Below are 16,820 nucleotides of genomic sequence, written 5' to 3'. Positions count from 1 at the left end.
TTCAACAACACAAGAGGGGTTGTCTTACAGCTCCAGGGTGAATTTCCCCTAGGAACAGATCTAGCATCAGCTTCCCCTCCCCCAACCCTTAACCATTAGTGGGGAAATGCAAAACTGACCCATGATCAGCATCTAGGGACAAGAATGAACCAGGAAGTATGTTTGCCCACTGGTGGACTGGGGGGGGGGGGTTTACACATTAGCTCAATTCCCAATTCGTTCCTACTTCCTGAGGTGTGCACTTGTACACTCCTCCCTCAAGGATTAAAAATAATTTGATTGGTGCAGGAAGGAGGAAGTAAAACTTCCTGGTTCAAGGCAGAATTGGACTTGGGTTAATTGATCCTTCTAATCGTGAAAGGGAAAACAAATTCATACATGACTACTATGCAAAAATGTTTGACAATTATGGCAACAAACTGACAAAAAGTAGGCTATTTGAACTCGAGTATAAAACTACAAACAATATCTTTGATAATGCATTCTCAGTCCCATTTTATTGCTTTCAATTCCAAACAAGGTACAATGTCATGACATTCCAAGACAGATACTAACACTGTCATTGAAACATTCTTTGAAATTCCCATCTACAAGCTTTTCAAAACCTGTTGTTTCCAAGTGCATTAGGTTTAGTAGCAGTTATTTTGAAAACTAGTCACATGGACAAATATAACACAGATCACTAGAATAGGAAAACTCCAAATGCAAACTTTGAGGAGAAACAACAAGTGGGAATCCCAGACACCACAAATAAAACAAGATTATTCAATCAAGATCATTCACCACATAACATATTCAAACAGTTACAAAAACATTACAGCTATGGTATTTTGAATCTGAAAATAGTCACATTTAATAGTACATTTTGTTACATTTTAGTAGACGCTCGTCCAGAGCGACTTACAGGAGCAATTAGGGTAAAGTGCCTTGCTCAAGGGCATGTCGACAGATATCACTTAGTTCCCTCGGGGATTCGAATTAGTGACTTTTCGGGTACTGACCAAACGCTCTTAACCGCTAGGCTACCTGCCGCCCCTGTAGATTTGTTTGCAGACATTAATGTCCACAATGTGCTAACATCTACAATCTTGAGGATCCAACAACTTCATCACTTCTAAAGTCTTGATGCAAACTAGGACTAAAATCTGACCAAACCAGATTCAATCATCAGTCTCTTCCAGTTGCCAGCTACAATGACTGGCCGCTTCTTCTGAAAGGGAAGAAACATGAATTGACATAAATTATTTATAATGTACATGCATATAATGTATACTGATGATTGAATCAATAATCTCAACTCACTTTGGTTTTACGTGTGGTGCATTATTTTTTATATGCAAACTAAATTTCCCAATGGGATAATAAAGTTGAACATTTTAAATGTATAGTAGTATTACTAAACAATATTAGAATTCAAAAGTTTAAAAACTTAATCTGAAGCACAGGTAACCTTCAACAGAAAAAAAAACAAAAAGTTCAAATGAAATCATTCTATGGAGACATAAGTCTCTATGGAGACTGTACAACTCTCAATAAAAAGTTGAGAACATTTACAAACCTGATTGAGACTCGGTGGGGGAGCTTCTCCAGCAAGTCTTCATGAAGTCATTCACAATCAGCTTCTCACACTCTACTTTCACTTGGTATTGAGGAATGGGGAGCTTGTTATTATTATCCATTTTCTGAACTGTCACTTTCAGCAGCTTATCAGCAAGGAGCTCATAGAACCCATCAAGGGCATTGTCATCCCAGCTGCCTTCTGAGTTCTCAAATTCAGCCAGGGAACACAGAAAGGCCTGAGGAGGGTGTTCTAGTAGCTGAGGTGGAACAGACTTCAAAGACTTCAAATCAGTTTCTGACTCATTTCCATAATCCACAAAGACAACAGAGATAACATCCATTTTGCTAACAATCTGAGCTCGATACCATTGCTCGTCTTCGGCAAAGAGAGCCAGACAAAGACTTCCAGGGCTCAGGGTAGACATGAGGACTGTGTCCTTATGCTCAGAGTTTCCAATGAGCTGACAAACTTTAGAGATTTCAGCAAGCTCCTCAGAGTTTGCATACTGGCACCAGAAATAACCAGGGCCCGCTATGGAGGAGGCGTACACATCCAAAGTCTGTCCCAGGAATATATCCCGTTTCCAGAATTGCAGCAGTGTATTATGCTCTCTGTCACTCCTCTCTATCTGGGATGGCAAAGATCCAGAACTTGGGCTTTGTCGGTCAAGGTGAGTAGAGTCTCCAGCTGAACAACACATATTTAGTGAATCTGCTAGTACGATGTTCTGGTCCAGACAGACCTCCCAAGTGGATCCAGTGTCTTTGATGAACTTACATTCCCATTTCCTTGCACTGTCCGCACCTGCAACTTTTTTGAACTGGCAACTAATTTCCTGCTCCAATCCTTTGTCTTTAGTGTCCGCAAGTCCACTTAAAGAACAATGGATGCTAAATCTTGGGTGCTCCAGGAACTGGGTGTCCACCCTGCAAACCTTGAGGGGTGAAACGTATGCTTCATTACCAAAGTCTATGTATTGCACATGAATTTTGTCTTCACCATTTGTTTCTAGAATGACTGCACGATACCAGGAACAGTCATCTGGAAACTCAGAATTCACCAGATCCCCTGGCTGCGGATTGGCAACGTTCTTGCGTGCAACACCATCTGATTGGTCAGAATTGAGTCTTTCCACAAGAGAGAACAGATACTTTTCATCCTCTACTAATTGAACGAAGAAACTTGATGGACTGTTGCATTGTGAAAAATAGACATCTGCTACCCAACCTGGTTTTATTGATCGTTTTGGAAGAGTTTCAAGTTTGGGGACACTCTCAGAAGGTACATTGGATCCACTTGAGGAGACTCCTGCAAGACCATTATAAGAGATTGTCCTGACTGCCAGAGTGTCTCCTGAACATTGCGTGGTGCTTGGTGATCTATCCATCACTGGAACCTCAGTGGAATTCAATTTGGGAGTTATTTCTTGTGTAAGATGTTTATACTCAGACCGGTTGAAGCTTTCATTTGAAATGGTCACATCAGAGAAGAGCTCGTCAGCACACTCTGTTTTGCTGTGGACGTGCAAATCAGAGCAATGCAAGTAACTTCTCATCAAGTCGTTGATAACATGCTCCTCACACTCCACTTTGACCTGGTATTGTGGGGTGAAACTTTCCAGATTATTATACATGTTCTGAACTGTAACTTTTAGTGGTTTGTCAACTATAAGCTGATAAAACCCATCAACAGTGTTGTTATCCCAGGCACCTTCTGGGTGCTCAACTCCAGCCAGAGAACACAGAAAGGCCTGAGGGGCGCTCTCTAGTAGCGGAGGTGGAATTGACCTTATCGCCTTAAGATCAATTTCGGACTCATTTCCATAGTCCACAAAAAGAACAGTGAAAAGATCATTCGTTTTGCGAATAATCTGAGCTCGATACCATTGGTTGTCTTCTGCAAAGAAAGCCAGACAAGGACTTCTGGGGTTCAGGGTATCCATTGGGACAGGGTCCTGCAGGGCAGAGTTTACAAACTCTTGAACAATTCCTGAGATCCTGTATAGCTCCTCAGAGTTTGCATGTTGACACCAGAAGTAGTTAGGTTCAACTATAGAGGACGCATAGACATCTAAAGCCTGGTTCTGGGAAACGCTTGGCTTCTTGTACAGCATGGGAATCGTGTTTTCACCTGAACAAGACAGTTGTGATACATCTGCTCTGCCTGTTTGACTAGCTTCAACTAAGGAATGTGCCAACACAATACCTTGATCTTCTAGACTGACCTCCCAAACTGATCCGGTCTCCTTCATGAATGTGCATGCCAGTTTCTTCTCAGCGTTTTCTGTTGTTGTAGCCTTTTTGATCATCGATGTGACATCTTCCTCCCATGTCTCTTTGTTAGCATTAGTTGTTCTACTAAGTACACAGTGAATACTGAACCTGGGATATTCTATGAACTGCTTGTCGAGTTGTTTTACATTCAGGGATGGAATAGTTGCTTCATTTCCAAAGTCTATGAATTCGACATGAACGGTTCCATTCCCAGGTTTGCGTCTAACAACTGCACGATACCATGAGCTGTCTTCGGGATACTCCGCATTCACCAAGTCACCGAGCTGCAGTTCGTTCAAGTCAACTGGAGGGGCATCACAAGATGACTGTGAGTCATTTAGTTTCTCCACAAGAGAGAATATATAATCTTCATCCTTTGTGAACTGAATAAAGAAACTAGAGTGGCTGTTACAGTGTGAAACATACACCTCCGTTACCAACCCTGGTTTCAAGGGTCTTGAGGGAAGGTCTGTGAGTTTGGAGAAACGACATATCTGTCCATCATGTTCAACCATAGGCTTATTTTCAGGTTTGTCCAACAGTGACTGCTGAGGAGTAGACTGTCCAACTTTTCTTTGCGGGGATGCGAAACACATTGCAGTGCTACTGTGCTTTATTACCGTTCCCCTCGCAGCCCAATCCTGAGATGTTGGCATTTGCACACGTTCTGGCCCTTTAAATTTGGTCTGAAATTGAGCTGTGCGTCTTGAAGTAGTTGATAGTTCAGAGCTCAGAGAAGACGATTGGACTAAAATTATTTCTTTTCCTGGTCTCGCCTCTTTTAGCTTCTCTCTGACCATCTCATTTATATGTGTTGTTCCGTCATACAGTTCAACTAAAAGCTTTCCACCAGAGTCTTTAGCCACTGCTGTGATGGTAAAGCTCAGGTCTGTGGCATGCTTTTCAAACCAGCGGTTGACCTCTTGGGATACATCTTCTGGAACACCGAAGAGTCCAAACAGAACAGCTTGCACAGGAACTGACATGAGCGAGCTGGCTTCTACAGGACAGGGAAGGATGTCTGATTGACTCAATGTGACTGTGTCACCATAATCCACAAAGTGAACCTGGAGGGTTGGATGTGTTGCTTTAATCTGTCCTCTGTACCACTGGTTATCAGTGTATTTAGCAAAACAAACAGTTTCTAGTGATTGAAGACAGTTTGTGCTCTGCAGTGGTTGGTGGCAAAAATACTGAACATCTTTTGTCAATTTGTCAATCACATGAGAATTTCTTTCAAGCTGGCCGTAGAAGTGAGCAACACTTTTTGCACTAGTTATCCACACCTTCTCTTTCCCTCCAACTTCAATGTTGTGTAATGAGAAGTTTTCCGTGTCGGGAGGAGCAGAAGAAAGTGGAGGAGATTTTAGAGGAGCTGGGGTCTTTACTCCTTTCTGAACCAGAAGTTTGCCTGCACTTTGAACTGGTGTTTCAATATCTACCATATTAACCACCAAGCCTTGGGTGTCACGCATGACTGCATGTACGGTGCATTTCAAGCCTACATTAGAGTCAGCAGTGGAATCTACAAACTTCTGGAACTCCGATGAGGCAGCATCACTCCAATCTGCTGGAACAGGACTTGTAGGAGTGTTCAGATTCTGCAGGAAACACTGAAAGGCCTGGGTCTTCAGTCTTTGAAACACTGGGTCCAGGGGGCGCAAGTCCTGCAGAGAGACACGCCTGGTTTGTCCGTAATCTATGAGCCGCACATCTACATGGGGAGACTGATCATTCTCAACAATCCGTGCTCTGTACCACATACCATTGTCATGATCCAGAGCAACACAAATGTCTCCATCAATTTGCTGTGGAGGACTGGAGGTATAATGATACTGCATTTCTTGCATAAGGATCTGAAGACTTGTACTCTCCTGTGCTATCTGGCACCAGAATTTTGCTGGACTTTCAATGCAAGATACTTTGACTTCCAAGGTGCTTCCTACCTGGAACCAATGTTCATTGAGGACAGTCTCTGTTGCTGACGGAAGGTGTGGAGTGGTAAGGGGATGCACACGGTTTTGTATGTCTGTGGCAAAGCTTTCCTCTGTGACTCGTGGTGGAGGCCTCTCTGACTCCAGAAGACATCTCTCTTTCACTCCAAAAAGTTTGTTGATGTTTACATTGTCGTCTCCATAGAGTGTCACACAGTTGATGCCTTCTGACAAGTTGTGGTATTCAAATTTGGCAATGACGGTCTTGTGCAACAGCACAGATTTCAGATACTTGATTTCATCCACTGTCCATCCAATGCCTCTGTCCTCAATACCGTGGAGGGAGCAAACATAAGTTACAACTGGCATTCTGAAGAACTTGGCAGCCAGTGGTCTGATGTCACCCACATGGACGAAGTCCGTCTTCCCATTATCGACATATAGTACTTCCACAGCACTCTCTGATCCAATGTCCTGCTGTAGCAGAGATCGATACCACTTGCCATTGCTCCCTCTTGCTGCACATGGAGCGCCTGAGGCCGTCTGTCTTGCCTTGCAAAAAGTAGATCTTCCTTCGTAATATTCATCAATCTGCTCAGAGAGTTTCTTCAGCTCCTGAGAGAAAACTGAGAGTTTGCAGAAGATACGATGTGGGTTTATCACCTCTGTGACTTCCACAGTCTCAATGAAGTCTGTTAGCAGTTCTGGATAGAAGTATTGTTGAAACTTCTCAATTTCTATCCCAGCATCAGTCTGTTTGTGTAACACTGTAGGTGGCAATGTCTCTGTGGAGGAGACCTGACTCTTTGGCAAGTTCAGAGACAATAGAACAAGTTGTTTGAACTTGTCACTGGGGAGCTTTCTGGCAAAGCCGACTTCATACATATGTTTGTTAATGATCGGAATATAAAGGAGGACTGTTCTGTCTGGCATCAATACATCTTGAACCATTCCATTGACCGTTTTGCCGCAAAGAGACTCCAAAAAATCTGAGGCTGTTGGAGTCCATTTGTTTTCATGTGATAAGGGGGATACATTGGCAAGAACACAGAACTCCACTTCTGGAGGTAAAAGAAAACAGTCATTCTTACCCCATGCTAAGGTGTTGTTTGTAGCAACATGAGCTCTCCCTTCATCAATGAGAAACACATTGTAATGATGCCCATGTCTAGAAATTATCCTAGCTCTGTGCCAGGTTACATTCAGATGAGCTAGACACAAGTCTCCAGGGTTTCCTTCTGATTCACAAAACCTCTGTCTGGGAATCTGAACTCCCCTTCTCATTTGCTGGTAAGCATGTTGCCTTTCTTGATCAAAGTTGCCCCACAATTCCACTAGAGAACAGATAGGATTTAGGTTTACCCTTGTAATGAGAACTGTGACTTGGGATCCTGGCATTGGCAATCCAGGAATGGAACACATTTTGAGTAGAATTCAGGACAGGTCACAATTAACCTGGGAATACAAAAAAAAAAAGAATTAGATATGTGGATGGTAGGCTACACAGGAAGTTGGTGGCACCTTAATTGTGGAGAACGGGCTCGTGGTAATGACTGGAGTGGAATAGTATCAAACACATGGTTTCCAGGTGTTTGATGCCATTCCATTTGCTCCGTTCCGCCATTGTTATGAGCTGTTCTCTCCTCAGCAGCCTCCTGTGTTAGGCTACCCCTTTTACAATTACATTAAGCAGACACTCTAGACAGAGTGACTTAGTCAGTGCGTTCAACTTTTGCAATGGACATATTTCTTTTAAATACACTGCTCAAAAAAATAAAGGGAACACTTAAACAACACAATGTAACTCCAAGTCAATCACACTTCACTGAAATCAAACTGTCCACTTAGGAAGCAACACTGATTGACAATACATTTCACATGCTGTTGTGCAAATGGAATAGACAAAAGGTGGAAATTATAGGCAATTAGCAAGACACCCCCAAAAAAGGAGTGATTCTGCAGGTGGTGACCACAGACCACTTCTCAGTTCCTATGCTTCCTGGCTGATGTTTTGGTCACTTTTGAATGCTGGCGGTGCTCTCACTCTAGTGGTAGCATGAGACGGAGTCTACAACCCACACAAGTGGCTCAGGTAGTGCAGTTCATCCAGGATGGCACATCAATGCGAGCTGTGGCAAAAAGGTTTGCTGTGTCTGTCAGCGTAGTGTCCAGAGCATGGAGGCGCTACCAGGAGACAGGCCAGTACATCAGGAGACGTGGAGGAGGCCGTAGGAGGGCAACAACCCAGCAGCAGGACCGCTACCTCCGCCTTTGTGCAAGGAGGTGCACTGCCAGAGCCCTGCAAAATGACCTCCAGCAGGCCACAAATGTGCATGTGTCTGCTCAAACGGTCAGAAACAGACTCCATGAGGGTGGTATGAGGGCCCGACGTCCACAGGTGGGGGTTGTGCTTACAGCCCAACACTGTGCAGGACGTTTGGCATTTGCCAGAGAACACCAAGATTGGCAAATTCGCCACTGGCGCCCTGTGCTCTTCACAGATGAAAGCAGGTTCACACTGAGCACATGAGCACATGTGACAGACGTGACAGAGTCTGGAGACGCCGTGGAGAACGTTCTGCCGCCTGCAACATCCTCCAGCATGACCGGTTTGGCGATGGGTCAGTCATGGTGTGGGGTGGCATTTCTTTGTGGGGCCGCACAGCCCTCCATGTGCTCGCCAGAGGTAGCCTGACTGCCATTAGGTACCGAGATGAGATCCTCAGACCCCTTGTGAGACCATATGCTGACACATGCACATGCACATTTGTGGCCTGCTGGAGGTCATTTTGCAGGGCTCTGGCAGTGCACCTCCTTGCACAAAGGCGGAGGTAGCGGTCCTGCTGCTGGGTTGTTGCCCTCCTACGGCCTCCTCCACGTCTCCTGATGTACTGGCCTGTCTCCTGGTAGCGCCTCCATGCTCTGGACACTACGCTGACAGACACAGCAAACCTTTTTGCCACAGCTCGCATTGATGTGCCATCCTGGATGAACTGCACTACCTGAGCCACTTGTGTGGGTTGTAGACTCCGTCTCATGCTACCACTAGAGTGAGAGCACCGCCAGCATTCAAAAGTGACCAAAACATCAGCCAGGAAGCATAGGAACTGAGAAGTGGTCTGTGGTCACCACCTGCAGAATCACTCCTTTTTTGGGGGTGTCTTGCTAATTGCCTATAATTTCCACCTTTTGTCTATTCCATTTGCACAACAGCATGTGAAATTTATTGTCAATCAGTGTTGCTTCCTAAGTGGACAGTTTGATTTCACAGAAGTGTGATTGACTTGGAGTTACATTGTGTTGTTTAAGTGTTCCCTTTATTTTTTTGAGCAGTGTATATGGTCATCCATATGATATATATTTTCGTCATTTCTTTGATATATGACAAAAATATGTATCTTGCATATGGGACTGTTTTTGTTCAAAACTAAATTAGGAACAAATCAATGCTTATGTATAGTAGGCTACCTTGATCATGAGAATATTTATTTTATTTTATGCGCAACACAATGTGATAGGTGGCCACTTAAAACAGATGGAAAAAAACACTAATTAGAATTGCAAAAAATAGTTATCGAAAGCACTCTTTTATAGTTATTCATTCAAACGTTGCTATAACTATGTGCTACAGTTTACTATTGTGAATTGTGTTTGTCAAACCAGCTAGAGCTGGTAGATGGTCGAACTAACCAACCAGCTAGAGCTGGTAGATGGTCTAACTAACCAACCAGCTAGAGCTGGTAGATGGTCCAACTAACCAACCAGCTAGAGCTGGTAGATGGTCCAACTAACCAACCAGCTAGAGCTGGTAGATGGTCTAACTAACCAACCAGCTAGAGCTGGTAGATGGTCTAACTAACCAACCAGCTAGAGCTGGTAGATGGTCTAACTAACCAACCAGCTAGAGCTGGTAGATGGTCTAACTAACCAACCAGCTAGAGCTGGTAGATGGTCTAACTAACCAACCAGCTAGAGCTGGTAGATGGTCTAACTAACCAACCAGCTAGAGCTGGTAGATGGTCTAACTAACCAACCAGCTAGAGCTGGTAGATGGTCTAACTAACCAACCAGCTAGAGCTGGTAGATGGTCTAACTAACCAACCAGCTAGAGCTGGTAGATGGTCTAACTAACCAACCAGCTAGAGCTGGAAGATGGTCTAACTAACCAACCAACTAGAGCTGGTAGATGGTCTAACTAACCAACCAGCTAGAGCTGGTAGATGGTCTAACTAACCAACCAGCTAGAGCTGGTAGATGGTCTAACTAACCAACCAGCTAGAGCTGGTAGATGGTCTAACTAACCAACCAACTAGAGCTGGTAGATGGTCTAACTAACCAACCAGCTAGGGCTGGTAGATGGTCTAACTAACCAACCAGCTAGAGCTGGTAGATGGTCTAACTAACCAACCAGCTAGAGCTGGTAGATGGTCTAACTAACCAACCAGCTAGAGCTGGTAGATGGTCTAACTAACCAACCAGCTAGAGCTGGTAGATGGTCTAACTAACCAACCAGCTAGAGCTGGTAGATGGTCTAACTAACCTACCAGCTAGAGCTGGAAGATGGTCTAACTAACCAACCAGCTAGAGCTGGAAGATGGTCTAACTAACCAACCAGCTAGAGCTGGTAGATGGTCTAACTAACCAACCAGCTAGAGCTGGTAGATGGTCTAACTAACCTACCAGCTAGAGCTGGAAGATGGTCTAACTAACCAACCAGCTAGAGCTGGAAGATGGTCTAACTAACCAACCAGCTAGAGCTGGTAGATGGTCTAACTAACCAACCAGCTAGAGCTGGTAGATGGTCTAACTAACCAACCAACTAGAGCTGGTCAACCAGCTAGAGCTGGTAGATGCTACCGTGTTCAAAAACATGCCTAGAGCTGGTCAAGTAGGTGAGCAGCTTGCCTAATAAATCACACTGTGATACCAACTATTGGTACACATTCTGAAACAATGCAGTGCAAAAACTTGGAAAGTTGACTTTCAAGCCAGAATGTTGAATAAAATTACATTTGAACTCAGTCTATCTACAGGAGAGTATTATTTAACTTTTTAGAGCGCCGGTACTGCCGTTGAAATTTCTATCACCTGGCAGATGTGCAAAACCATAAATACCTGCAAGACTTCGGTTAATATGCTTGCATGCATTTCCTTGTTGTGCACATGATGCAGGTAGCCTAGCGGTTAAGAGCATAGGGACAATAAATTAAAAGTCGCTGGTTTGAACCCCCGACCTGACTAGGTTAAAAATCTGTTAATGTGCCTTTGAGCAAGGCACTCAACCCTAACTGTTCCTGTATGTCGCTCTGGATAAGCAAGTCTGCTAAATGACGTGAATGTATAAATGTAAATGACTGCCACACACAGAGACCCGTGTTTTGAAGTTGGTTTAATAATACTTTCCTGTGGATATTGTCTCAAATGTCGACCACCTGAAGGACCAGGGGCCTCCTTTATAAACACTGCATACAGTGCCTTCGGAAAGTATTCAGAGTCCTTGACTTTTTCCACTTTGTTACGTTACAGCCTTATTCTAAAATGGATTAAATAAAACATGTTACTCATCAATCTACACACAACACCCTATAATGACAAAGTGAAAACATGTTTGTAGACATTTTTGCAAATTAATAAAAAGATAACTTATTTACATAAGTAATCAGACCCTTTGCTATGAGACTCGAAATTGAGATCAGGTGCATCCTGTTTCCATTGATCATCCTTGAGACATTTCTACAACGTGATTGAAGTCCACCTGTGGTAAATTCAATTGGTTGGAATGATTTGGAAAGGCACACACCTGTCTATATAAGGTCCCACAGTTGACAGTGTAAGGTCAGAGCGAAAACCAAGCCATGTTGAAGGAATTGTCCGTAGAGCCCAGAGACAGGATTGTGTCGAGGCACAGATCTGGGGAAGGGTACCAAAATATTTCTACAGTATTGAAGTTCACCAAGAACATAGTGGCCTCAATCATTCTTAAATGGAAGAAGTTTGGAACCACCAAGACTCTTCCTAGAGCAGACACCTCACAAGTCCTCAACTGGGAGCTTCATTAAATAGTTCCCACAAAACACCAGTCTACAACATCAACAGTGAAGAGGCAACTCAGGCATGCTGGCCTTCTAGGAACACAGGAGTGATGGTTGCTGACAATGGGCCTCTGTACACCTATGTAGATATTCATTATTTTATTTTTTGAATCTGCTGTTTCCAGCTACAATAGTCACTTACGACATTAACAATGTCTACACTGTATTTCGGATCAATTTGACGTTATTTTAATGGACAGAAAGTGTTTTTGTTTTGTCCGTATTGCCCAGCGACAGCCCCGAAACCTGAAGGATCTGGAGAAGGTCTGTATGGAGGAGTGGGCCAAAATCCCAGCTGCAGTGTGTGCAAACCTGGTCAAGAACTACAGGAAACGTATGATCTCTGTAATTGCAAACAAAGGTTTCTGTACCAAATATTAAGTTCTGCTTTTCTGATGTATCAAATACTTATGTCATGCAATAAAATGCAAATTAATTACTTAAAAATCATACAATGTGATTTTCTGGATTTTTGTTTTAGATTCCGTCTCTCACAGTTGAAGTGTACCTATGATAAAAAATTACAGACCTCTACATGCTTTGTAAGTAGGAAAACCTGCAAAATTGGCAGTGTATCAAATACTTGTTCTCCCCACTGTATATACACACACAGTTGAAGTCAGAAGTTTACATAGACCTTAGCCAAATACATTTAAACTCAGTTTTTCACAATTCTTGACATTTAATCCTAGTAAAAATCCCTGTCTTAGGTCAGTTAGGATCACCACTTTATTTTAAGAATGTGAAATGTCAGAATAATAGTATAGAGAATGATTTATTTCAGCTTTTTTTCTTTCATCACATTCCGAGTGGGTCAGAAGTTTACATACACTCAATTAGTATTTGGTAGCATTGCCTTTAAATTGTTTAACTTGGGTCAAACGTTTTGGGTAGCCTTCCACAAGCTTCCCACAATAAGTTGGGTGAATTTTGGCCCATTCCTCCTGACAGAGCTGGTGTAACTGAGTCAGGTTTGTAGGCCTCCTTGCTCGCACATGCTTTTTCAGTTCTGCCCACAAATCTTCTATAGGATTGAGGCAGGGCTTTGTGATGGTCACTTCAATACCTTGACATTGTTGTCCTTAAGCCATTTTGCCATATCTGTTGAAGTTTGCTTGGGGTCATTGTCCATTTGGAAGACCCATTTGTGACCAAGCTTTAACTTCCTGACTGATGTCTTGAGATGTTGCTTCAATATATCCACACAATTTTCCTCCCTCGTGATGCCATCTATTTTGTGAAGTGCACCAGTGCCTCCTGCAGCAAAGCACCCCCACAATATGATGCTGCCACCCCCATGCTTCACGGTTGGGATGGTGTTCTTCGGCTTGCAAGCCTCCCCGATCTTTGTCCCCATGTGCAGTTGCAAACCGTAGTCTGGCTTTTTTATTATGACGGTTTGCAGCAGTGGCTTCTTCCTTGCTGAGCAGCCTTTCAGGTTACGTCGATATAGGACTCGTTTTACTGTGGATATAGATACTTTCGTACCTGTTTCCTCCATCATCTTCACAAGGTCCTTTGCTGTTGTTCTGGGATTGATTTGCACTTTTCGCACCAAAGTACGTTCATCTCTAGGAGACGGAACGAGTCTCCTTCCTGAGCGGTATGACGGCTGCGTGGTCCCATGGTGTCTATACTTGCATACTATTGTTTGTACAGATGAACGTGGTACCTTCAGGCGTTTGGAAATTGCTCCCAAGGATGAACCAGACTTGTGGAGGTCTACAATTTTTTTTCTGAGGTCTTGGCTGATTTCTTTGGATTTTCCCATGATGTCAAGCAAAGAGGCACTGAGTTTGAAGGTACACATCCAATTGACTCAAATTATGTCAATTAGCCCATCAGAAGCTTCTAAAGCCACGACATCATTTTCTGGAACTTTCCAATCTGTTTAAAGGCACAGTCAACTTAGTGTATGTAAACTTCTGACCCACTGGAATTGTGATATAGTGAATTATAAGTGAAATAATCTGTCTGTAAACAATTGTTGGAAAAATTACTTGTGTCATGCACAAAGTAGATGTCCTAACTGAGGTGCCAAAACTATAGTTTTTAACAAAAAATGTGTGGAGGGGTTGAAAAATGAGTTTTAATGACTCCAACCTAAGTGTATGTAAACTTCTGACTTCAACTGTATATATATTGTTGTTGTTTTTTTTTTTGGGGGGGGGGGTCAAATATTTGGGGATACCTGGCATCCATGAATTGGTTATTAGCTAGGTTTCCATCCAATTTGCGACAGATTTTCATGCGAATATTCTAAAATCTGCATAAATCAATATGCGCATTATCCAACCAGAGATGTGTTGCCATTAAACTGACTTGTTGCGGATAAAAAGCTGTGCGCGATGACGTAGTGCACATACATTCCCGTTAAATTCCCATGTACCAAATGAAAAATACAAGTTAAATGGGGTTCATTGCATTTTCAACTCTACTGAGTTATGTAGCGAATGTGCCCACTCTGGTGTTGGCTCATGCACTCTAGCCAACAGATCACAGATACAGTGCGGGTAGACTACATTATGATGTTATTATGGATAAGAGCGATATTATTTGTATTTGTCAAATGGCAGCCAAGCATCAATCCTCATGTCACCAGAATAATATTATTGGAAAGCAACATCAAGCTCATCACCTTGCACATTCACCACCAAGTTCATAATTTATTTCATCTGTAGCATAATTTGTATTATTAATTTTTTTGACCAGGTAAATTGACTGAGAACACTAAATTTACAGCAACGACCTGGGGAATAGTTACAGAGGAGAGGAGGAGGGTTGAATGAGCCAATTGTAAACTGGGGATGATTAGGTGATCATGATGGTAAGAGAACCAGATTGGGAATTTAGCCAGGACACCGGGGTTAACACCCCTACTCTTACGATAAGTGCCATGGGATCTTTAGTGACCACAGAGTCAGTACATCCGTTTAACGTCCCATCCGAAAGACGGCACCCTGCACAGGGCAATGTCCCCAATCACTGCCCTGGGGCATTGGGATATTTTTTTTTAGACCAGAGGAAAGGGTGCCTCCTACTGGCCCTCCAACACCACATAATACACTTCATGCTTTCCGAGTAGTCATTTTTACTTAGACATGTTGGTTATTATATCAATATTTGCGCATAAAGGTGTTTCCGCCACCATTTATTGCATTATTTATTTTAACGACACAAAAAGAGCCCACCATGTCGAACGAACAAATTGTCTGTCGGCCTTTATAACATTGTACCGGCATTTCATGTTTCCATCAGTCCAGTCGTGACTTATTCTTTTTCATGCGTCACGTAATTAAACCTCATGAAATGGTTGGAGGGGAACGTGACCATGAAAAGAGAATGGAGGGCGTTTTCCATGCGGAGTTTTAAAGCTCATTCACACAATTTTAAGACTGTTCTGATTTATAACGGCGAAAATGCGTATCTATGGTGTGCGCCAAATTTTAGAATCTCATTATTTTCGTACGTGCCTAGACCTTTTATAAATTGTGCATGTAGAAAATTACCTAACGGTTATAATTGAGGTCCCAGCCCCATGGTCAATCGGCTGAGTAAGTTCAAATATAATTATATTCAACATTCGTGACAGATCAGGAACGTTTAGGTTTTTGAGCTATGTAAATATGCGTGACTATATGCTGTACACAATGGAAAGCATCGCCAGATTCAGATGGTCAAACTGGATGTCCCAGCGAGTAATACTCTGTCATTCCATGGTGAATGAAAACTTCTGCTATTTGACATGAAAAACAATATGTCGAATTAGTTCTAAGAAAGCAGTTAAAAATCAAATATAAATTCAGAATAAATCCTTACCAAATTTGATGTAACTCATGTTTGTGAACATTTTGTATTTCCTCATCGCAATCCAATTGGAATCAACCACCACTTGCAATGGACGCCAAATAATTAGTGTTTATTGGAGCCAGTCTATGGGTGGAGGTGGGGGAGCACCATATACTTATTTAGACATAGCATCATTGTATATGTCTCATTATGGTGTCTGTGAGCATGGGCCGCTCCATTGAACTAGTCAGTTTTCTTCTTCTACTACTTCTATGAGTTGGTAAACAAACTGAAAGGGTGCACACTGTCACCTAGAGTGTGTTTGATCTGGGAATAAAGCAAAGGTTGGCAATTTACTGACACCTGCAGTTATGGAATGTTTGCTCAGGAGTATAATTCATTGGTTGATCCCTCCCTCCTGATGACCTATAATTATGTGATCCTTCCTTAACTCAAAGGAAGTCCCACCCAGTTGACTACTTCAAAATGTTGAAAGTCCTCAATGGACACTGCCCATACTAAAATGGGGTTTTTGGGCACTAGAGTCTTCTATCTCTATGGGGTGCGTGTCACCTGTTGTACCCACAGCCGCAAATGTATACATTAAAGTGCATGAGCATGTTTACAACAATTTTTTGATAAGAGATGAGGCAGAATTTGCTGGAGAAACGGGAAAAAGACTCGGCACACTTCCTTCTAATTTATTTTAATAGTAGCTAAGATGTCGGTCAATAGACCTTAATCAGACCATGTAGAACTTTTTAACGGTGTGTGCAGCTAAAATCTGACCGTTGCGCGCTCCTCGTAACAAACCAACACAAACAGGTCGGTCCTCTTACCTATGTGAAGCTAGCCAAAATAAGGATTAGCCACAATAGTGGAATTTGCGGTTCGCCTTCAAAGTAAAGGTCCCTAATTTTAATTGATACAAATATTGGAATCTTGCCATATTTGGACTAGATAATGTTAAACAAGTTTGGAATGTTATATAAATTCAACAACAATCAGTTGATCACATATTAGACTTTACAATTGCATTGGTGGCAAACTTATATTTCACTACAGCCTTACCTATGGATTGTGGATTCATGAAATGGGGTATCAGTCTACTCAGTGACACCCACAGAACACAACTGTGAAGAGTTTACACAAATATGAGCGTCGTAGCTCA

The 16,820-nt window shown here is 42.6% G+C and overlaps 1 protein-coding gene across 2 annotated transcripts; it reads right to left on the bottom strand.

Moving 5' to 3' along the window:
* Positions 1–470: 470 nt before the first annotated feature.
* tdrd6b (tudor domain containing 6b) lies at positions 471–15,926 on the bottom strand. 2 transcript variants are annotated; one of them, XM_071382882.1, is made up of 3 exons: positions 15,680–15,926; positions 1,559–7,223; positions 471–1,207 (listed from the first exon to the last, which is right to left on the bottom strand). In XM_071382882.1, the coding sequence occupies exons 2-3, from the start codon at positions 7,188–7,190 to the stop codon at positions 1,161–1,163; spliced, it is 5,679 nt and encodes a 1,892-aa protein (XP_071238983.1). In that variant the 5' UTR covers positions 7,191–7,223; positions 15,680–15,926; the 3' UTR covers positions 471–1,160. The 2 variants fall into 2 exon arrangements, with proteins under 2 accessions (XP_071238983.1, XP_071238982.1); XM_071382881.1 differs by having other exon boundaries at positions 471–1,210; positions 15,680–15,925.
* Positions 15,927–16,820: the final 894 nt, after the last annotated feature.

This window comes from Salvelinus alpinus, chromosome 34, assembly GCF_045679555.1.
Source record: "Salvelinus alpinus chromosome 34, SLU_Salpinus.1, whole genome shotgun sequence".
NCBI lineage: Eukaryota > Metazoa > Chordata > Actinopteri > Salmoniformes > Salmonidae > Salvelinus > Salvelinus alpinus.
The sequence above is the reverse complement of the archived record's forward strand: the minus strand, read 5'-3'. Positions and strand labels throughout refer to the sequence as shown.